We start from the raw sequence: 24066 nt of genomic DNA on the forward strand, positions 1-24066 counted from the left end.
GTAAAAGGTCAACACCAAGTTCAGTTTATTTAGATAAACAACATTCCTTTTCTCATATCTAGAGCAATACAGTACACAAACAAAATCAGGTCAACATGTAAACAAGCAGTTATACTTAAGAGATCATTAGGATAATTCAACAAGTCATTTTAATGAAGTAATTTAATACAATAACACTTTTTACATTAATATATTTTCCCTACTTATAATATATGTACAGTTTTTAATTATTCATATCTATTTTACATTCCTTTTGTTTTGTGGAGAGGGGTGTATCCTGAGCCAAGTCAATCATTGACCCTCAATTCAAAAGTTACAGAAGACCCTTTAAGTGTGGTTGATTTTACAGGACAAAGTAACAGATCAGGGTAAAGTAACATGATTTCAGGTTGATTTACTCAGGTCTTAATCACACAGGAATACAAAATGTCTGCCTTGTCTAAAAACATTGTACTGTATGTATTCACATACATATCCTATCAGCATTCACTTGTGATATTAGTGTTACACAATCATGATCATTTCCATCACTACTAGTATAATATGGGGAGTGGATTTGCCTGCGCTGTGAGGACAGTTGTGTGTGCCTGAACTGGAGTTCAGGCAGGGTAATGCCCATGTTGTTTAGTGGAGTGTAATGACACTCAAGCCTAGGCCGCACTCCTGATGGCCCCCTGTTCTTGCAATTGTTTTGTTCTAATCTTGTGACCTACAAGGGTCCCATACCTCCCTGGTTCCCTCTACACCAGTTTGAGGCACTGTGTGTTGAAGCTGTCTCCCTCTCGGCACGCCACTGACTCCAGCAAGGCCTGTTTCTTCTGGGTGGAGCGGGAGGACTCCAGCTCGTACATGGTGGTCAGGTTGAAGAGGACGCTCTCGTGGAGGTACAGGGCTGGGTCCTGTTGCACCAGGCCCTCCAGCTGTCTCAGGGACTCCTTCAGACGGCCCAGGTACAACAGGCATACTGCTGCATTGTTATTCGCCTGTAGGGGAGAGGAGAGAGAGCGGTTGTTGGCCTGCGGGGAGAGGAAGAGGCCAGAAAGCCCTCAGAAGAGAAGGGAAAGCAGTGGTATTACTCTACTGAAAGAAGGAGAAAGGTACCCACATAAAAAATTATACAGTTTACAATAGAATACTTTAGTACTTACTATAAAATTCTATAGTAAACTGTAGAATACTATACTACACTGTAGTATCCCTTGATCACGTGTAGTACTTTAGAATTGTGTAGTATACTGGAGAATACTATATTTAATACTACAGTATTATCTGCAAAAAACACTGTAGTAAATAGATGGGTTAGCTGATAACGTCATGATACCGATGCACACGCTTCAAATGGGGCAGACGTCTGAGTTGTTGTGATTCTGGATGGCTAGATAGCTACCAACAATGACAAGAAACTGCCATGTGGAGAATTGTGATTTGTTTCAGATAGTTTCATCTTGTTCTTGATACCATGTCTTGTTTTGAGGTGTTTTGACTGATTTCATGTGCTAATATTGCAAAAAAAATCGCTAGCTAGCTAACCAACAACTGTAATGATGTATTTGAGAGACAAGTGCTTATTGTGCAAATGTATTTATGTTTTCAATAAACATTGGGAGACTAAATAGTTTACATGTCAACAGTCTAAGCCAACCACGTCTGTTTTGCCCCATAGTTGTGCACGCATCGGTTTTGTTGCTAAACAACCAACCCATCTATACTACAGTAATGTCCGCCAAAATATGTAACTATAGTAATACTAAAAAAATAAAATTGCATATGCATTCCCCATATCCAAATTTGTGCCACCCATGAGTGAGAAACCTACATGCCAAGTACAGATCATATATTGTGTTCGCTATAGGTTATAGAAAGGAGCAGAAGCTCTGAACCATCAGTTCAGACTCCAGTCCTACCTACATTTTATGCAAAATCTGCTCTTAGTATTTGCCCAGTAGGTTTCCTCAAGGAGAAAGCCCCTACTTCTATGTCAAAGATAATAAAACAAAAACACACTATAGTAAATACTACAGTAATATCCACAAGCACTACAGTAATTACTATAGTATATGCTATAGATTTTACTACAGTATTTATACTATAGTAAACTTTACAGTCATGTCCACAAAAACAGTACAGTGAATACTATACTATAGTATATAAATATAGTAATACTACAGTATTTAGAGCATAGTATATTTTAATATGGGTATGTCGGCATAGAGAGGGGAGAAAGCAAAAAGGAGTTATTTGCCTGCAGCTAGAGGAAAGAGGGCATTTTTGGCATGTGTTTGAAGAGAGGAGAGGGGACAAAGGCTTGAAGAGAGTGGGGAAATAAGTGTTATTAATCTACAGAGAAGGAGAGGAGAGAGTAATTCGCCTGAGGAAGAAAGGAGAAGAGCTCTGCACAGAGGAGAGAGAGGGAAGAAAGGCGTTATTTGTCTAGGGAGAAGACACTGTTATTGCCTTAGGGGAAGAAAGGGAGGCTGTTTTCTTGCCTGAGGAGAGGGGAAATATCATGCAGTCGAGGGGAGAGATCTGCCTCAAACTAGCGTGCATTCATTCATTTACAGTCTCTAGGAAAGTAAAACTTCCGATGTATCCTAGAAAATGTGTTTGTCTGTTAATCAAGTATAGTTGTCATAAATTGTTGTAGATTGCGTGATCACATACCACTGGGTTTTTGGGGTCGATCTTCAGGACCTCTGCGAACGAGGAGTGTGCCTCTGAGTAGTTGTTCTGACTGAGGTAGATGAAGGCCCTGAACCACACAACACACACACAGGTCGGCTGGGTTACTACAGAGACCTATCTCATTACAATGATTCTGTGTGAAGATGTGACAGTCGGCCAACTGACAGGAATTAACAGCTAATGTGAATCAACACCGTGTGAATGGCACCATTTTGTCTCCTAGCAAAGCATCACAAAGTGGCAAATAAAAGTGTGACCCCTGTGCCTACTTACACCCTACAACTGTGAAGGTAGTCCGATTAGAAGTACAGATAAATTAATCTCAGAAATAGTTTCATTATTTATGACACACACACTGATTCGTACCTGTTCATCAAAACGCATGTGTCTATAGTTCCACTTCCCTTCTCTAGAGAGGCTTTCTCCACATCTAGGAAATACTTCTCGGCTGTTTTAATGTCTCCAATCTGGTCAGAAATAACAATTAAAACCAAAACGCATTATGTTGTGGAAAAAATAGTTGTAATTGATAGAGAGAGGTGTGTGTGTTCACCTGCAGGAATATGCGTCCTATCCCACTCAGCAGCTGCACTCTCTGCTGGGGCTCGTACTGGATGATGGAGTGATATGTCTCTACAGCTAGAACATAGTCCTAGAGAAAGAGAGCGAGAGACACACACAGAGTGGGAAAGAGAGACAGAAAGGGAGCGAGAGACACACAGAGTGGGAGAGAGAGACAGAAAGAGAGCGAGAGACACACACAGAGTGGGAGAGAGAGACAGAAAGAGAGAGGAAGACAGACGGAGAGAGAATTAATCAAGTGTATTGACCATTAGTAGGGCGAGGTGTCCCTGGTCACACCGTGCCCCAGCCATGGCTGTTCTCTGCCACACATCACATCGCTCACATGCTGACTGAACTGCTGAGCTGAGCACGGCTGCTATGTATCTGGGGATGGGAGAGGGGTCGGGTCAGTGAGTTGGTATGTGTTTACATCCATGCTACCACCAGCAGATGGCACTGTGTCTCTCTCTATGGTCCCCGTACAGAACACACTCTCCCACTTTCCCTCTGTCCCTCTATTTCTCCATCTCCCACTAACAAAGAATCCAATCAGCGTGATCCTATGGGATATTACTGGGAATCCTGTGGTCTGCCATCATACATCTACAGACCAACACAAACAACATTTACACACAACTATCACTAGGAAAGAACAAGCAACATTATTAGACAGCATTCTCTAGTAAAGTATAGAGCCCTCAAACTCAACTCAACACTGCATTTCTTTCATTGTTCCCCTCTAATCATGGACTGATTTAGACCTGGGACACCAGGTGGGTGCAATTAATTATCAGGTAGAACAGAAAACCAGGAGGCTCCGGACCTCGTAGGGTAAGAGTTGAATAACCCTGGTATAGAAGTACATTAAACATGATGAATGCCGTCTTCATCAAAGGAACTTGTCAAATGTCTTGTGTGTGTGTGTGTCAGGTGAACACTGGGTTACTCTGCATCTGTCAATTACATTACAACTCCAATCCATGATAGATCAACCAGAATGGTGGTTCTGGTACATGATAGCTTTGGGTTTCACCGTTTCCTCATTTGGTCTAGACTCTGGGTGATGATATTGAAGGAGATGTTTTGAACCGGCAGGACAGACACAGTGTCTTGGTGCAGGATATGCTCAGGCTAGCATCCACCTGGCTGTTCCACTGTCAGCATGTGTCTAGACAGAGGGCTGGAATGAAGAGGACTGAACCAGACAAACAGCATCTCTCCTTATATAATACAACACACACCTGAAAATAATTCTCCTAACACACTTACTCACTATGCACCAAAACAATGCTGCTAAAACCCAATAAGCCTTTATTAGCCATTGAAATAGAACACTAGTCACTTTAATAATGTTTACATATCTTGCATTACTCATCTCATATGTATATACTGTATTCTATAATATTCTACTGTATCTTAGTCCATGCCGCTGTCATTGCTCGTCCATATACAGTGCTATGAAAAAGTATTTGCCCCCTTTCTAATTTTCTCTACTTTTGCATATTTGTGATACTGAATGTTATCAGATCTTCAACCAAACCCTAATATTAGATAAAGGGAACATAAGTGAACAAATAACACAACAATTACATATTTATTTCATAAACAAAGTTATGCAACACCCAATTCCCCTGTGTGAAAATGTAATTGCCCCCTTACAGTCAATAACTGGTTGTGCCACCTTTAGCTGCAATGACTCCAACCAAATGCTTCCTGCAGTTGTTGATCAGTCTCTCACGTCGCTGTGAAGGAATTTTGGCCCACTCTTCCATGCAGAACTGCTTTAACTCAGTGACGTGTGGGTTTTCAAGCATGAACTGCTCGTTTCAAGTCCTGCCACAACATCTCAATTGGGATTAGGTCTGGACTTTGACTAGGCCATTCCAAAACTTCAAATTTGTTGCTTTTTAGCAATTTTCATGTAGACTTGATTGTGTGTTTTAGATCATTGTCTTGCTGCATGACACAGCTGCGCTTCAGCTCACAGACGGATGGTCTGATGACCACATGACCTTCTCCCATTCCTCCTCTGGATCATCCAGATGGTCATTGGCAAACTTCAGATGGGCCTGGACATGCGCTGGCTTGAGCAGGGGGACCTTGCGTGCGCTGCAGGATTTTAATCCATGACGGCGTAGTGTGTTACTAATGGTTTTCTTTGAGACTGTGGTCCCAGCTCTCTTCAGGTCATTGACCAGGTCCTGCCGTGTAGTTCTGGGCTGATCCCTCACCTTCCTCATGATCATTGATGCCCCATGAGGTGAGATCATGCATGGAGCACCAGACCGAGGGTGATTGACCGTCATCTTGAACTTCTTCCATTTTCTAATAATTGCGCCAACAGTTGTTGCCTTCTCACCAAACTGCTTGCCTATTGTCCTGTAGCCCATCCAAGCCCTGTGCAGGTCTACAATTGTATCCCTGATGTCCTTACACAGCTCTCTGGTCTTGGCCATTGTGGAGAGGTTGGAGTCTGTTTGATTGAGTGTGTGGACAGGTGTCTTTTATACAGGTAACGAGTTCAAACAGGTGCAGTTAATACAGGTAATGAGTGGAGAACAGGAGGGCTTCTTAAAGAAAAACTAACAGGTTTGTGAGAGCCGGAATTCTTACTGGTTGGTAGGTGATCAAATACTTATGTCATGCAATAAAATGCAAATTAATTACTTAAAAATCATACAATGTGATTTTCTGGATTTTGTTTTAGATTCCGTCTCTCACAGTTGAAGTGTACCTATGATAAAAATTACAGACCTCTACATGCATTGTAAGTAGGAAAACATGCAAAATCGGCAGTGTATCAAATACTTGTTCTCCCCACTGTGTGTGTGTGTGTGTGTGTGTATATATATATATATTTTTTTATTTTATTTATTTTTTGCTCCTGAACTACTTCTACTCTCAACCTCTCCGATCATTTTCATGATGTCCATCCGGTTTGCTTCTATATGCCATATCTTTCTAACTGTGCTCTTTCCCAAAAGCTCCCAACATACAACCTATATACTTATTATGGACACAGTATGCTTACATTATTAGCTATCTTTGTTATTATTTGTTGTTATTTGTTATTAGTCCCATCCTTCAACTCTATTCAATACCTCCCATCTATCTCTTAACACCATCCATATAGGATTTCTATTTGCCATATTTATTTCAACCGTACTGTGATGTTTTACAAAAGTTCTGAACCTTTCTATTCTCATTGCTTCTACAGATTCTGAATTAAAAATAAACATTTTTGCTAAAAGTATTATTATATTTTTGATTGATTGACTATGACTTTTCAGATCACCCAGTAATGCTATCTGCAAGGTTAGCTCCAGGTAAATATTGCAATCCTTTAGCCATTCCTGGACCTGTGTCCAAAAACAAGCTACAAATGGACAGAACCAAAACAAATGATCTAATGATTCTGTCTCTTCACAGCAAAATCTGCAGAGCTGGGAAGATTGTATCCCCCATATAAATAACATTCTATTGGTAGCAATAATTTTATATAATAATTTAAATTGAAAGTTTAAAATTTTTGAATCCGGTGTCGTTTTGCGTGTCAGTTCATAAACACTATGCCATGGGATCGGTACGTCAAAGATCTCTTCCCAACTATTTTGCAATCTATATGGGATGCATGTATATATTCTTAATTCCATTCCTTACTCAGATTTGTGTGTATTGGGTATATGTTGTGAAACTGTTAGATATTACTTGTTAGATATTACTGCACTGTTGGAGCTAGAAACACAAGTGTTTCGCTACACCCACAATAATATCTGCTAAACACGTATGTGACAAATACAAATTGATTTGATTTGTCTGTACATGTGTCTTGCTAGTCGTTATCCATTCCTCTAACTCCCTCCGCTAGCTTCCTGACAGCCATGGACGGGCATGTGTGTGAATATGTGACTGGGCATGAAGGAATGTGTGAAAGCATGTGTGTAAGTACGTCAATGAATGTGTGTGTTAGAGTTGGTGTGTGTATGCACATACACACAGAGGGGACTATGGTAGCTCTGTGCTGCCGTTAGTCCCCACCCCACACACCCATGCACACACACACACAGAACACATACCTTCATCATGAGCAGACAGTTAGCCATGGCGTACATGACCCGACTCAGACGAGACCTCCACAGCTGAAGAGATGCTGCAACACAGGAGGACACATTGGTTTCATTTCAGACCTGTTGATTTATTTATCTGGGCAATTTTAGCATTGTGGGACCATACATTTATTCAATATTTCACTGTACAAAAATAGAGTTGACTATAACACATAGCAGAAGCATGAAAGAGGAAATTCAGCACCCCCTTCCATTTCTCTCTCATCGCTCTATCCAACTACCCCTCCCCTCATCACACTAGTATTTCCATCACCTTCCAAACCATCATTATTTGTCTGAGAAGAGAGGGAAAGAAGACAATGCAACTCCCTCTCCCACACACTCACTCTTTCTATCCTCAGGCTGATTGTATAGGCTGTCAGTGGGCTTGTTTGCACTCATCTGCAGCAGGGTGTGTGTGTGTTCATATGCGTGAATGTGTACGGACCGGATTGTGTGTAGTGTGTACAGACATATCATTGTGTGTGTGTATAACTGTAGGAGTGTGTAGTGAACCTGTGTGTGTGTGTGTTCAGCTGACTGAGGCAATCACTCAGTGGGGGTCTATTGAGATGCGCAACTCTTTGTTATTGAGTGCGTAGGAAGAGAAGCAGAGAGAGAGACTGACAAAGGAGTTTGAGATGCAACTACCAGATCCCTCTGCATCTGAACAGTAAGTTGAACCAATTATTGAAAAGTTTCGGTGCACTTAGCCATGTCTTATGTATTGATTGATTTGTCACGACCCAAAACCAACTGTCTTAATGATCTATGCCCATTTAATAAGTTCCTTTCATATAAAACAAAGGTCTGACAGCAAATTAGTGGATCACTGGGAAGAGGATGGTTGAGGTTGATGCGAATAACACTGGGTATTGAGCGTGGGTTTACACTAGTCTGTCTGATAGTGTGGGATGGGTGGGAACTAGACACTGTGTTGTACCTTGTCTGTTCTCCTGGGTGAGGTTGATCATACTGCCGTCCTCAGCCAAGCCCTGCTCTAGGTTATCCAGGATCTACCAGGAGAGACAGAGTTTTAAAAAGGGGACACATTGTAACAAGGTAGTCATTATTTTTCAATGCATCACTAACTTTATTGGAAGAAAACAAAAGCGAGAGAGGACACGATAGAAAGTTGGTGTGTGTGAACTCACGGTCTGACAGACGGTCCTCATGCTGTGTAGTCTGTCCAGAGACTCCTGTGGTTTCCCCAGGTACTGAGGCAGCTCTGCATGCAGCACCCGCATTGAGAACGGAACCATGGAGCCTGAGAGAGGAAGAGAGAGAGAAGAGAATCTTCACACATATGTAATTCTCAAACTCCCACAGATGAAACGTACAGATGGCGTTGAGAAACGTGTGTTGCAAAGCAGGAAGCCTCTTCTCTCTAACACTCTCTTCCTCTCTTTCTTCATCTCTCTACCTCCCACCCCTTTCTCCTCTCCCTGAGGAACGAAGGCCCTACCTAGAGGTGAGCAGTGATACGTGTGCCTGAGCTTTGAGCCTTTTATCTCTGGGCTCTTTGATAGCTACAGAGAAAGCACCCTCTCGGTCTGTCAGTCTGTCAGTCTCTCTCTCCCTCTGTCGGTCTGTCTGTGTAGAGGTTCTCTGGTAATCAGCAGCACCCATGAAAACACCAACGACTCCTCCATCTACAGCTTTACAGTGACGTCACAGAGAGAACATCCATGTTCTGGAGTAGTAAGGGTCAGGGGTTAAACTCGTTTCATCCTGATGACTTAAAGAAACATCTGACCTGTCGGCTTCGTGTAGAATGAGTGAACTAAATGAAAGTACATCCCATCATTTAGCGAGAACCTATGACTTGTTGATGCAGATAAAATAAAATAATAATTCAAGTTACCTTTAAAACAAATTAATAACCGATTCCGTTTTTTTTACACAGTATATCCTGCTTGTTGTTTGAGAGGAGATGCTTGGCGCTCACTAATGTTCCTTCTAAGAGTTAGATCATGGATAATAGATATTGGATGGGGGCAGCAGACCTTCAGATGTTAATCTTTTATGCCAGGCAGGAAACTGTTGCCAGTATCTGGAGGCACCTGGGGCAGCACAAAGCATTTCATATTGAGGAATGGAAATTCAATCTGCTCTCCCCTTGGACAGCTGTGTGGTGTAGCTTCAAGCGTTCACCTCGGTTCTCTCTCTCTGTGTGTGTGTGTGTGTGTGTGTGTGTGTCCACGGCCATGACTCTACAGCGATTGCCTCTACTATAGTAACCCCTAGGGCTGTAAAGACTAAAGCAATGGCACTACATCAGAGAGCTGTTCATGCAGAGTTAAAAGGAAAAAACAACAGTGGCAATGAAATAAAGTGTTGTCTTTGGTTGTTAGCAGGGCTGGGGTATTTCTATGGTTTGATCAGGGCATTTGGTTATTATTTTAAGTATAGATGGTGTGTGTACCTCTCCTCCCAGGGTATACGGTAGGGTAGTATTCATAGTAGAGGTCAGGTTGGTCCACGTTTCCAAACGGCTCCAGTTCCATTTCAGCATTCTGGAACAGGCTCAGCTTGGTGAGCAGGGCCAGGCGAACAAACCACAGCTGCAACAACACACACATATATATAGAACCTTAAATATATGTGTATGCATATCAGGCCGCTCCTGTCATCCTGCGTGTGTGTCCTAGCCTGTTTCCCCCATCCTCTCTGTGAATGTGTGGAGTGGTGTGTGTTTGTCAGCCCACTCTTGTCATCCTGAGTGTAATTCATGCAGGCAGCTCCTGGCTTCCACCCCCATCCTCTCCTCTCCTCTCCTCTCCTCTCCTCTCCTCTCCTCTCACGTTAGACTTACCTCTATTCCCCAGACAAACTGTACCGACACTTAGCTACATACATGAACAGATACATGACAACACACATAAACCACTCTCACACATACAGACATGTGCACCAGTATTGCACTTGTATTGCCAAAGAGAAACAGAAACCTAGACAGACAGACAGACAGGTACCTGTAGTGAGTCAGTGGTGTGGCTGGTGGGCTGGCCAGCCTTACCGTAGCCCTGACCATGAGCTGTCAACAGTCTGCCTGTCAGGTCCACCGCAGCACGCCAGTTCTTCGTGCTCTACAGGGACAGAGGAGCCGTTCAACAAAACCAACACACAAGGTAAGAGGACAGGCACACACACACTGGACACAGTGACCCCTAAAATCAACCAACCAGAGATGCCAACCATAGCATTGTCAAGTGAGTTTATGACTGGTGGTATTAGGGGTAAGGGCCGGGGCAGCCAAAGACAGGGGACCGAGGGACATAAGAGGGTGTGTATAGTTGAGCCTCCCAATCAGTAAGGATGACAAGGTCAGCCCAGAGATTGGGTTTTCACTGCACGGCCATTCATCACAGCCAGCCACCTAATTAGGTAGCAGAGGATTACACATAAAACAGAGATGGGGGGGGTGAAATGAGAATAGAAGAACAGAGAGGGGAGAGGAAGGCAAGCTAGATCTATTGAGTGAGTGAATAGAGGAGAGAGAGCCCAGTCACAACAGACAGCTTTTTCCTATACTGGAGCACAGGTGGTGTTCCATCATGGGAGATTACACTGGGTTGTCACTAGTTAACACAGCCACAAAGTCATAATTATGGCTAATCCCGACCCATTTCTTTTTATTTTAAACCTAACCTTAACCACACTGATAACCTTACGCCTAAATTCTTGTAGCCAATTTTGACTTTGTGGCTGTGTTAATTAGTGATGACCATTTCACTGGGACAATGAAAGACATCCTTTCTCCCCCCTCCTTTATCTCTTTTCCTCCCTTGCTTTCGCTCTCACTCTTTCACACATACAGTCCCTCTCCCCTTTAGCCTGTCCCCTCCCTCCATGCCAGTGTCCCTGGTGCCTCTAAATCTTAATTAGTGGGTGAAATGAAGCTGAAAGCGAGAGGCATGGAGATGGCCAGAAGCAGCTGCAGCCACTGAGACAGAACCCACGGCAGTCCCCGGACAATTTTCGGAAAGTTACCAGAATTTTGCAACCCTATACTGTACATACAGTGGGGAGAACAAGTATTTGATACACTGCCGATTTTGCAGGTTTTCCTACTTACAAAGCATGTAGAGGTCTGTAATTTTTATCAAAGGTACACTTCAACTGTGAGAGACGGAATCTAAAACAAAAATCCAGAAAATCACATTGTATGATTTTTAAGTAATTAATTTGCATTTTATTGACATAAGTATTTGATCACCTACCAACCAGTAAGAATTCCGGCTCTCACAGACCTGTTAGTTTTTCTTTAAGAAGCCCTACTGTTCTCCACTCATTACCTGTATTAAATGCACCTGTTTGAACTCGTTACCTGTATAAAAAGACACCTGTCCACACACTCAATCCAACCTCTCCACAATGGCCAAGACCAGAGAGCTGTGTAAGGACATCAGGGATAAAATTGTAGACCTGCACAAGGCTGGGATGGGCTACAGGACAATAGGCAAGCAGCTTGGTGAGAAGGCAACAACTGTTGGTGCAATTATTAGAAAATGGAAGAAGTTCAAGATGACGGTCAATCACCCTCGGTCTGGGGCTCCATGCAAGATCTCACCTCGTGGGGCATCAATGATCATGAGGAAGGTGAGGGGTCAGCCCAGAACTACATGGCAGGACCTGGTCAATGACCTGAAGAGAGCTGGGACCACAGTCTCAAAGAAAACCATTAGTAACACACTACGCCGTCATGGATTAAAATCCTGCAGCGCACGCAAGGTCCCCCTGCTCAAGCCAGCGCATGTCCAGGCCCATCTGAAGTTTGCCAATGACCATCTGGATGATCCAGAGGAGGAATGGGAGAAGGTCATGTGGTCTGATGAGACAAAAATCGAACTTTTTGGTCTAAACTCCACTCGCCGTGTTTGGAGAAAGAAGAAGGATGAGTACAACCCCAAGAACACCATCCCAACCGTGAAGCATGGAGGTGGAAACATCAATCTTTGGGGATGCTTTTCTGCAAAGGGGACAGGACGACTGCACCGTATTGAGTGGAGGATGGATGGGGCCATGTATCGCGAGATCTTGGCCAACAACCTCCTTCCCTCAGTGAGAGCATTGAAGATGGGTCGTGGCTGGGTCTTCCAGCATGACAACGACCCAAAACACACAGCCAGGGGAACTAAGGAGTGGCTCCGTAAGAAGCATCTCAAGGTCCTGGAGTGGTCTAGCCAGTCTCCAGACCTGAACCCAATAGAAAATATTTGGAGGGAGCTGAAAGTCCGTATTGCCCAGCGACAGCCCCGAAACCTGAAGGATCTGGAGAAGGTTTGTATGGAGGAGTGGGCCAAAATCCCTGCTGCAGTGTGTGCAAACCTGGTCAAGACCTACAGGAAACGTATGATGCCTGTAATTGCAAACAAAGGTTTCTGTACCAAATATTAAGTTCTGCTTTTCTGATGTATCAAATACTTATGTCATGCAATAAAATGCAAATTCATTACTTCAAAATCATACAATGTGATGTTCTGGATTTTTGTTTTAGATTCCATCTCTCACAGTTGAAGTGTACCTATGATAAAAATTACAGACCTCTACATGCTTTGTAAGTAGGAAAACCTGCAAAATCGGCAGTGTATCAAATACTTGTTCTCCCCACTGTACATACCCTCACACCACCCTTAGTATATCAACCATATCCCATAATGTAGTGGCACCAAGTCGCAAGTCGGCTTGAAAAAGAGCACCACCTGTTGGCCGGTGGTCTCCGAAAGAGGTGCCGGTTTAGTATTGGCACAACTTTTCCAGAGTCCCAGTAAGAGGACTGATAATGACCAGCAGAAGACAGGGATAGCCTACAATTCACACTTTATTTCCCACCCAATACAGGCACACACACACACAACTTCACAGAGGAGGGAACTATTGGTAATGTAGCCTGTAAACAATGGGGACCCATTCCCCACCTCTGCTCCCTGCAGGGTGAGGTAGGCAGAGTTGGGGGCAGGTAGGCTACTTGTTTCAAGAGTTAGAGAGGGCTGTGAGTTAGTGTTCAGGAGAGGGACTCTAAGGGTTTTCTACAAGGGGTCGTTCCACCTCAAAAAGCACAAGAAAGATGATTGACACCCACCATCTAGATGGCTCCTAAATTGTTTCTGTTGATAGAAACAGAAAAGATGTAGCATTCCTGCAACTGATACTCATTGTTGGGGTGGGTTTGGTGTGGGGGGTGGGGGATCCATGGGTGGCTTTTGACCATTTAGATTCCTCATGTCTAACTCATTGTTAGAAAAAATGTTAGGTCCAAATCCGACGCTAGGTACTATATTTATTGATATTATATGAATCCTATAAATTAAAATGTCTAATTTGGGTGCAATCAATTAGCTTAATTTATCAGAGATCAAATTATTTTCCAACAAAATAATGTTGCAGGGATGCTAATCTTATGTTTCTAACTACAGAAATGATTTCAGAACAATCTGAGATGGTGGGTGTGGAACGACCCCAAGGCTAGTGACTGATATTAGTGAGTGCCACCCCACCCATGCATACCCAAACACCCAACATCATCAATAATAGAATGGTGAATCCCAGGTGTGAGTCATTTCAATTAGAAGAGATGGAAGTGTGATATGGCATGATTAATATACTGAACAAAAATATAAACGCAACATGTGACAAATACAATTTTGATTTTACTGAGTTACAGTTCATAGAAGGAAATCAGTTAATTTAAATAAATGCATTAGGCCCTAGTCTATGGATTTCACGACTGGGAATACACATATGCTCACTAACAGGGATGTAAACAAATTTGTGCACAACATTTGAGAGAAATAAGGTTTTTGTGTGTATGGAACATTTCTGGGATCTTTTATTTCAGGTTATGACACATGGGACCAACAATTGACATGCTGCGTTTATATATTTTTCAGTATAATTTAGCTCCGCTCATATTACTCTGCAATAAGTGACAATCAGATCCCCCTAAATCAAATGAGAATGCATTAAGATAGATAAGGTGCTGATTATATTGGGTGTTATTTAATGAGGAAATGCAGATCAACACAGAATGTGTACTGAGCAGGGCCACAGTGCAGGCTTAAATTAACACTCCCGTCTCTCACACTGGGGAAGGAAGTGGATTAGCCACAGTTTGCATGCATAGTGTTCGCACACAAACACTGGGAGGCAGGGGAATCAACTTCATTTCAGCTCATCCCTTTTTATTCACCTGATTTAAAAGGTTCAACAGAAGCCCTTGTGAGTACTACAGACGTGTGCATGCACTCATGCACGCACACAGCTGGGGGAGAGATAACCAAGAGGATGACAAGTCAGCTAGTGTCAGATCATGCTCTGTTTGACTAGCCACAGTTCTGAGGGGCAACAGCGAGTGACTCCAGAGCCAGTGAAACCAATCAGGCCTTGGGCACCCGCCAGGGAGCTCCATCCCCACCCCATAGGAGAAGAACAGAGAGACTTCACTACAGCCTACTACTTCAATAGAATACCACTGGATTCCCTACTCATACAAACACACATAAACACACAAGACTGTATTTGCAATTAGCAGCATCATGGGTTTAAAAGGGGTGAGGATTCTTAATTGTGTTGAAGATCACAAGTTCAGAGATTTTCCTTTGGTGAACTAAAAACTCCCTGAAGCAAAGCTCACTGCACACCCACTGCAAGGGCTCTCGTGAGACGCCAGCCTCCAGCCAAACACAGTAGAAAGGCTACTCGTCCTGTTGTGGGCCCTGTTCTGCCTAACAAACTAAGCTCCTGTGCCACCTCAATTTAGCCCCAGCATTTTGAATTAATACAGAGTGCAGAGACAAAAGAAAGGCAGTATGCAAAACACGCTAGCATCTCTAAGGCGTTTTTAGTGGCTAACCTGTCTGATGGTTTGTTGAAGGGCTGTAGGCCTTGTATCAGTGGCCCTGTGTGCCAGTCCAGGGCTTTGCCTCCAGGCCAGAGGATGGACTGACTTGCTGACTGTTCTAAAGACCATAGTAGTTTATTTTTGAAGGGATCCAGACATCTAGAGCCCTGGGACAATAGAATCGATAATATGCGATGTAACTTTGTGAAGTAACTAGCTTAGGGATTGCATAGCAACTCTGTATAAACCTATAATGGCTGTCTCTGGGAGAGTTCTGAACAGCGCTACTTTGGGTGACATCAGTCAGTCACTGATAGACAGTGTTTGATGACATTGTCCACAGATGGATTTAAAGGCCTCATTCTCCCTTTACAAAACTCTGTACCTAGCTGTATCTACATGGCCAGTGCTTATGCCCAGGACCAGCGCTGAAAAGCACTGACTGCTATAGCCTACGACAAACCGCTGACACAGCTAGTCCAGGTCTCGATGTTGTAATGGGTTGAGTTAATGACAACTCTGCTGCACACCTTCAGGTAGCTACTGTATAATGCAGGTAATTGTGGTTACAGAGTGGAGGGAGCATCAAGGCCAAGGCTGACCCAGCCAAGGTGGGAGGAAGGTGGGGATGATGCTAATCATAACTCCCCCGGCCTCCTTCCTCCACTGGACATATGGCCCCGGCACAGACAGGCCCCAGGCCCAGACACCAGCACACTAGGAGGAGAGGGAGGTCATCAGCCCCAGAGGAAGAGAGTGAGAGTGGGAGGGATGGAGAGAAGGAAGGAGAGAGGTGGTTAATCAGAATGACATATTAGCCAGGCCTGGGCCCTGCTGAGAGAGCGGGGACGCTGACCAGCCACAGGGAGAGAGAGGAGACAGGTCACTGGAGGGAGAGAGATGAGATAAATATAAGCCCTTGGCCAATATCACTATGGGGAGAGAGAGAGGGGAGACAGGTCACCAGAGGGAGAGATGGAGACAGAGGCCATGGGTAATGCTGAGCAAGCGGGGGCATTGGCCAGCTGACATTGGCCACAAGAGACTGAGGAGAGACAGGTCACAACAGCCTCAGAGGAAATGAGGAAGGGATGAGAGCGAGGGAGTGAAGAGAGAGAAAAGTAAAGTCCCTGAGCCCTGCTGAGCAAGAGGGGAAATGCTGACGAGCCGACTCAGGGGAGAGGACAGACAGGTCACTAGCTCTCAAAGGAAGGATAGAGAGAGGGATGGGAGGGAGAGAGAGAGACACCCTGAGGGATAGAGGACAGCTAACCAAGCAGAGAGAAAGAGGACCTGGCTCTCCCTCGAAAACACCAACATTCTACAGGATTTGGGTCAGTTCCATTTCAAGTCAGTGTGTAGCTATGATATTTGGACTCAGTTATTGTATGTACAGTTGGTGTTAATAACATTTTAGCTGCGCTGTGGATCAGTGGGGGATGGGGAGAGAGAGAACGCAGCATCTGTTCTCAAAGCCTCGCTCTTCTCCACAGAGGCTGTTTCCTTCTTTTTATCCCTCGCTTCCCCTCCCCTCATCTCTCTTCTTTCCCTGCCTAATAGCTCTCTTCTTCCCTTCCCATCTCTCTTGTCCTTCCTCCATCTCTCCTCTCCTCTGTTCTTCCCTTCCACAATCTCTGTGCTCCTCCCTCCATCTGTGATAGCCAGCATTTGTGTGTTCTCTCAGAGGGAGTGTGGTGGCAGTAGTGTGGTGGCAGTAGTGTGGTGGCAGTAGTGTGGTGGCAGTAGTTTGGTGGCAGTGGGTGCAGTCACACTCTGGCACTGCAGCATGAGTCACTGCCAGCTCCCAGCAGCCCCCAGAATCAGGATGGAGTACACACACACACTGACAAAGACACACACTACACACACGCCAGAGGGAAGACTCACACACATCTCTATACAGCCACAGGGCACATCTAATTAGTTACTACAACCCCAGGGTACACATAGCTGTACACACACACACACACGCACACGCACACGCACACGCGTCAGAGTTTCTGATAGCCGATAAATAAAATTGGCGCAAGCCAATTGTCTAGGAGAAGAAAAAAAATCCCATTGCAAGATAATGCTTTTTAGCCTATTCATTGATGGAAATACCACTCAACGTAAATACATTTGACCGGTCATGCTTATCGTCTATAGATTAATTTGCATAATTTTGAGGAATTCAATTGGTGAGTGTGTACTTTCGTTAGTTGTTATGATTCTTATTTATCACACGTGCAGAGCACACAGATAAAGAGCGGGAAATCTGTCAGACAGCACGAGAGCTGCTGCTAAAGATCCTGTTGCTGCTGGAGTGAACATGTGCTTTAAAGCCCAATCATTGCACAATTCTAAATGCAATCGCGTGTTAAAAACTGTTTTGATGGCCACGATTAAAAAGAGCTACTATTTTTTTTTCTCAACTGGTATTTGAAGCGCACTTCCCATTCGCCATTAAAGTGCATAGACAACGGTAGGCATGCTAGTTATTGCATCTTTAGAGCTCAAGTTTTTCAAAATTTCTTATGGATATTTTTATCTCTGTCACATGAAACCGCTTGCATGTGCAGTGAGGTTTCGACAACAGTGTTTTCCCGCTAATTGCATTATGGAACAAATATTTGTGCGTAGGCTACTGCCGTGTGCACATCGCTGCGCTTATAATGTGAAGAGATAATATCTGATCAACATTTTAAGCTAAACGTTCTGATCTGTTGCATCAGCCTCGTTGCTTTTTAAAGTATTTTTTTGATGTACTGGTTGTATGAATTTGGGCTCTATCGTACTGCAACTGTCCCAGAGTCGGTTTGGAATAGTCTATTTCTTTCTCGCACAGAACGACAAGCTGACCAATACAATAGGTAAACTTTTCTACTATGGGGGATAGTTGACAAAAGCTTGCTGTTCGTTACTCATCTTGTTGGCTGAGGAAAAGTAAGTGTGGACAGTTATTCTACCAAGTGAACATGGGAATTCAGTAAGTTCTGTTAAGATGAATTACCATAATCTATAAATGGGTCTTTCTATAAACAAATGGGGCCAATGTGTGACATTTAGATAAACATTTCAAAATGGTTTGAAACAAAAATAAAAAAGATTTTCATGCAGTTCCGAATGTGTGAAAGTGAATATATGTAAATTGGCCCATAACTCCAACTATACAACCACATAGGCCTAGGACTATACATCCTTTAAGCAGGGCTAATATACATTGGCAAATCAAATTCTAGGACTTTTAGGGACTTTTCCAAGCACTTAATAGTAATTTTGAAGGACCTCAATGTTATACAATTGTATAATTTATATAATTATACATTTAGGGCATAGTATAGTATAGAACCCCCCCTTCCCCATAAAGCATGCAAAAAGTGTCAAAAAAGTAGGCTATTACCACTAACACACACCTTGCCAACATACACTGAGTGAATGGAAAAACAAACCACCCAGCTGTCTCAAATTCAGTGCAATCAATCATAACTTTTGATCAGTGTCAGGTTGACAGGCTGGAGCTGTGAGGGCCACAGTGGAGGAGCAAAGGCCATTGACATTTCAACAGACCTGCCTCACTCACAATCTCTGTGTCTAGTCGTGGCGGACTGCAGCCCACTGCCAGGTGCAGAAGGCCTTGAAATATGAAAAGAGCTCCCATGCATTAGACATTAGCAGCGAGAACTCAAAAGCCTGGAGTCTCTGTCTCTCACTCACTCACTCACTCACTCACTCACTCACTCACTCACTCACTCACTCACTAATTTCCATGCTTTATGGAGGGATAGGGGAGACAGGTGAACCAGAGAAATGATAGGCTATTTTTGGCCCTGCGCTATTAACAACCATTCAATGAGGGTGGTGAGGCATACTCTAGGTAGTCATCATAGAAAGGGTATCTATCTGCTACATGCAAACAGCAATTTACACCCTTCTCTCACGGAATAAGTACAAATGCAAGTGTTTTCTGTGCAACCTATTGCTTTCAAATGGAGGGGAATGCAAAGGCAAAAAGATTATGGGTAAACCAAGTTTCCAACAAGGCTGTTACATATAGATGTATAAAATACCTGTTCACACAAACACATTAACATGCACGCACAGTGACTCACAATGAGTTGTTTGAGGCCCAGGAAGGACTGCTCTACTGAGTTGGCTGTAAGGACCTGTCTCTTCATAGCTGCCTGCTCCCCCATTAAACGCACCATCAGGTCCTTCACAGCATCACCCTGAAACACACACACAGGACTGGTCAGTGGTCATAATCAGTTAGGGCCAGGAGAAAATGACTAGATATCAACATGTATGGAAACCCAGCTCTATGGGCAAATGGCAAGCTAACCCACCTGCAGGTTGTCAAACTTGAGTCCGGGCATGGCCAGTCTCTCCCTCTCCACAAACACCTGGCTGTACTGCTGCGTTGCCATGGAGATCAGCACCTTCCTGGTCTCCTCAGAGGGCAGCCAGGCGTCGTACCTCTTATCAGCCTCACTCATGCTCAGAGCTGTGGCAAACGGGTCGTCTCCCCCCGAGAACACTGCCTGCAGCTGGGTGAAGGGCTGAGGAGGGGCTGTGGCCGGGGCTGGCTCTACTGGAGCCTGTTGAAGAGGCCTGGGGGTGGCTTCAGTCTGGGTAGGCCCAATAAAGGAGCTAGGGGTGGGGATGCCGGACTCTGTAGGCCCAGGGGTGGACAGAGAGGACCCAGAGGAAGCAGAGAGCTGGCGTTCAGGTGGGGCGGCTGACTTTGGGGACTCTGCGTTGGGGTTGCTGACAGAGATGAAGGAGGAGGAGGTGGTGAAGGAGTCAAAGAAGTCAGTAGCCGGGTTGACATGGCCACTGTCAGAGAAGAACTTGCTGAGGCTGGGGCTGGGCTGGCAGACCAGGGGAGCCAGCTGACTGGGGGTAATCTCTGTGCTCCCCCCAGTGCCACTACTGAAGCTGGGAGATTTAATTAGGGTAGGCTGGAAGCCGTCCGGCACCAGGGCCTGGGCTTTGAGCTGGCTGCCCTGGCTGAAGATGGTGCACACGGGGATGGTCTCATCCTGGGATGTGGTCCCTTTGCTGCTGGCCTCCAGGGCTGCTGCCTCAGGCTTGGGGCTGCCTGAGCTGGGGGTGCTGTCCTCTGGGGTTACAGCAGAGACAGAGACAGTGACAACGTCCTGGTCATCAGTGGTTCGCTTCTGTTTCACATCCTCCAATGGTTCCTCAGGGCTAGAGGCTACTGGACTTGTCTGCATCATCGCAGCCTCTATCTTGATCTCAGTAGTGTCTTGTCCAATCAGATCATCCACTTTCTCCTCCACCTTCTCCTTCTTTTCCTCCACTAAGGTTTCTTTAACCACTGCTGCTGCTGGCTCCTCCTCCCTCTCCTCAAACTGCTCCAGCAGGTTGTCCATGGGAACCACATCGTCCTCCTCACTGTTGTTGGGGGAGTCAGAGATCATGACACTCTCCATCATCTGGTCATTGAGCTTGTCCATCAGGCTCTCTGAGGGCGTGCTGTGGCTGTCCTCCTCGGGAGTGATGAAGGACTCGCCCCCCAGGTCGATGCTCTCCTCCTGGAAATGGACATCAGAGGAGGGTAGGAGGGTGGAGGCTGGCTCTGGAGGGATAGGGGATTCACTCAGGCTGGGTTTAACCTCCACTGCCCCTGTGATGTCCAGGGTGACTGGCCTCTGGGCAGGAGTCTCGTTGTTGTCCATGCTTCTTTGCCCTGAGTAATAGCATAGCACGGGGAAATAAAGCAGATCCACAGAAATATAACATGGATTTGTAAGTATTTTGTCATGTGCGTTAAATTATAGGTAATGCATTTGGTATTTCTTATACTGGACTATAGTAGAAGTTTGTTGTGGTTGTTGCGTGATGACGATATGTTAACTGCTTAGCTAGCTAGCTAGCTAGCTATTTAACTAGCTAGCTAGCTATTTAACTAGCTTGTTAAGCTAGGTTACCGGTGCTTCAAATGGCGAAACGGATAGTATTTATTTTCATAAAAATATTAATACCAAACACTTGCTTAAAGAAATCACATTTAGCGATGCATCAGAATCTCCTGTCAAGCTGTAAACGCATAAATGTTAACAAAAAAGGGAGCTTTGTGTTACCTTTGCTTAGGAACGATGACAGCTACGGCCTGCGTTAGTTTTCCAGGAAGTGAAATGTACGGTGTCCTAGAGGAATGACATTTCATACGCAGCTGTCAAATAGGTATTCTTGAAGATTTTACGCATTTTAAACCATAAACATCAGCTTTTTCAAGACATATTTACGGGCATTTACTATACGGTACATAAGTATTAATTTTAACGTTTGCGGAACTATAATACCGTCCAGCGAGGTGATGGACTACAAATTCAAGCAGATTATTTGTAAAACCTCAAATTAAACGTTACGCTTTCTGTCATTAATCATAAGCTTGCATCAGACGTGGGAAATGGAGGACGATGCACCTATCATATACGGCCTCGAATTTCAGGTACAGTCAGTTCGATGCATTAGCTTGATAACGTTATTGCTGTGTCAGACAACGTCCTAGCTAATAATTTAACCCCAATGACAGCTGAGCTCTATTCAATGTATGTCAACATTGTTGCTTTGCAATTGTATCATTCATTTTACAATGTGTCAACTGTATCTATCTTGTTGTTTTGCCTTTCCAGGCTCGTGCACTTACTTCACAGACAGCTGAATCAGATGCCATTCGCTTCCTTGTGGGCACCCAGTCCCTCAAATTTGACAATCAGGTGAGTCAACCCACTACACAGCTGTTTATGGGCAATTCCATGGTAATGGAACTGCGCTGAGACTAAGATTTTTCACATTAAAATGTATGCCAAACAAAAACCAAAGTTTAAAAAACCATACAACTCTATGCACAAGGACTACTTTTAACAATTTACACTGAAATGTTTACAAAAACACTGGAAGAACTGTTCAAATGCAAAATTTGGTAATACAATTTTGGTCAAATCTCCCTCAGTTTTTTGTGACCAGTTTTTCCAAAAACGGTTAAACATCTGCTCCGAATTAAGATTTAAAGATGTCTGCAGAAAATAATGGGGTGTCAGCTATGAAATGACACCTTGAGTTTGAATATTTGTATTTTAGTTATTGAACTACAGTAAGTGACGTGTATTTACACACGGTAATAGAATTGCGGCAACGGAACTGTGTACTACACAGAGATGCATCATTGTGGATATGAATGCCATTCTCTTCATGGTGATGTATCCTAAATAGGTACACAAAGGTTGAAATATGCAATATCCTCCTTTGCATATTTGGGTATTATTCTACACATTGGCTATTATTTTAATGAGCTCCACCCGCAAACAACAGACCGGACCAAATCTGAACCAATCATAGATGTCTATGTCTCACAAGTTTGGACATCAAAGTACAGCACAGTAGAGCTCAGTAGAGTACAGCACAGTAAAGTAGAGGATAGTTCAGTAAAGTACAGTAGAGTACAATACAGTACATTAGTGTACTCAACTCTAGTGTGCTCTACTGTGTACTGAACTGTACTGTACTGAACTACAAGGGTTTTTCTTTATATTTACTATTTTTTACATTGTAGAATAATAGTAAAGACATCAAAACTATGAAATAACACATATGGAATCATGTAGTAACCAAAAAAGTGTTAAACAAATCAAAATATATTTCATATTTGAGATTCTTCAAATAGCCACCCTTTGCCTTGATGACAGCTTTGCACACTCTTGGCATTCTCTCAACCAGCATCATGAGGTAGTCACCTGGAATGCATTTCAATTAACAGGTGAGCCTTCTTAAAAGTTAATTTGTGGAATTTATTTCCTTCTTAATGCGTTTGAGCCAATCAGTTGTGTTGTGACAAGGTAGGGGGGTGGTATACAGAAGATAGTCCATATTATGGCAAGAACAGTTCAAATAAGTAAAGATATATTTTGATTTGTTTAACACTTTTTTGGTTACTACATGATTCCAAATGTGTTATTTCATAGTTTTGTTGTCTTCACTATTATTCTACAATGTAAAAAATAAAGAAAAAGCCTTGAATGAGTAGGTGTGTCCTAACTTTTGACTGGTAGTGTACACTCTACTCAACTTTTTATCTGTACTGTACTCTACTGTACTGTACTCTACTGTGCTTTACTGTACTGTACTGTACTGAACTGTACTCTGCTCAACTTTTTTTTCTTTAATGTACTCTACTCTGTTCTACTGTACTGTGCTCTCCAAACTTGTGGAACATAGACGTCTATGATTGGTTCAGATTCGGTCCAAACTGGGAAAAAAACATGCAGGGCTTGACATTAACCTGTTTATCCACTCATCCTTCAGACAAGGAGGTGACTGAAAATGTTGTGTTGTTTGATGCAAGAAACCACTTTACAAAATAAAATGCATTATTATTCCCATACCATTATCAGAGAATCAGTCACATTATGTTACCCTCTGCCTATTGGCTGCTTAGCATATTCAAGACTGTCTCAAAATACAACACTGCCCCTTTAAGACATAAAATAAGCTCTTTACCTGACTCGCTTTTCAAAGATGGCTAGAAATGCACACATTTTGTGCTCATGTAGGAAGCAACCACTCCCCCATTGTTGTCTAGAAATTAGCTATAACTGGGCTAATAACTCACTAACTAGCAAAGAATATGAACAAATGTGCACAAAGAATATGAACAAATGTGCACAGGTGGCTACATTCAGCTCTCGCTTTGATCTCAAAACAAGCACATCTACTCACGACTGCTCGTGCTGTACACACAGTTCAGTTCAAAGTGAATGGCACAGATCCATATATGACAATGGCTATTTGCATATAGGCCTACTGCAGCTCTGATTGGTTATGGCGTACCGGTCTGTGTAGAGTACGGGCCTGAGTCGTGCCTGT

General features: G+C 43.6%; 2 protein-coding genes across 2 annotated transcripts in view; one reads left to right on the plus strand and one right to left on the minus strand.

The window, feature by feature from the left end:
- Positions 1–3: 3 nt before the first annotated feature.
- On the minus strand, positions 4–21930 carry trappc12 (trafficking protein particle complex subunit 12). The gene is made up of 13 exons (XM_041855390.2): positions 21851–21930; positions 21282–21347; positions 19521–20887; positions 19287–19403; positions 10328–10441; positions 9778–9916; positions 8507–8619; positions 8296–8368; positions 7323–7396; positions 3236–3334; positions 3049–3149; positions 2662–2749; positions 4–983 (listed from the first exon to the last, which is right to left on the minus strand). The coding sequence occupies exons 3-13, from the start codon at positions 20874–20876 to the stop codon at positions 741–743; spliced, it is 2517 nt and encodes an 838-aa protein (XP_041711324.2). The 5' UTR covers positions 20877–20887; positions 21282–21347; positions 21851–21930; the 3' UTR covers positions 4–740.
- eipr1 (EARP complex and GARP complex interacting protein 1) overlaps positions 21364–24066 on the plus strand; it is a 68648-nt gene continuing 65945 nt past the window's right edge. The window contains exons 1-2 of the mRNA XM_041855391.2: positions 21364–21652; positions 21837–21920. Of these exons, the coding sequence (XP_041711325.1) occupies positions 21611–21652; positions 21837–21920 (126 nt within the window). The 5' untranslated portion in view covers positions 21364–21610. The remainder of the gene's footprint in view (positions 21653–21836; positions 21921–24066) is intronic.

This window comes from Coregonus clupeaformis, chromosome 29 (assembly GCF_020615455.1).
Source record: "Coregonus clupeaformis isolate EN_2021a chromosome 29, ASM2061545v1, whole genome shotgun sequence".
NCBI classification, from domain to species: Eukaryota; Metazoa; Chordata; class Actinopteri; order Salmoniformes; family Salmonidae; genus Coregonus; species Coregonus clupeaformis.

Coding starts and splice junctions, on each gene's coding strand:
- trappc12 (XM_041855390.2), bottom strand. CDS start 20,876: ATGGACAACAACGAGACTCCTGCCCAGAGGCCAGTCACCCTGGACATC. Junction 8,620..9,777: donor CGTATACCCTGGGAGGAGAG/GTACACACACCA, acceptor TTCCTCTCTCAG/GCTCCATGGTTCCGTTCTCA. Junction 3,335..7,322: donor ACTGTCTGCTCATGATGAAG/GTATGTGTTCTG, acceptor CTCTTTCTCTAG/GACTATGTTCTAGCTGTAGA.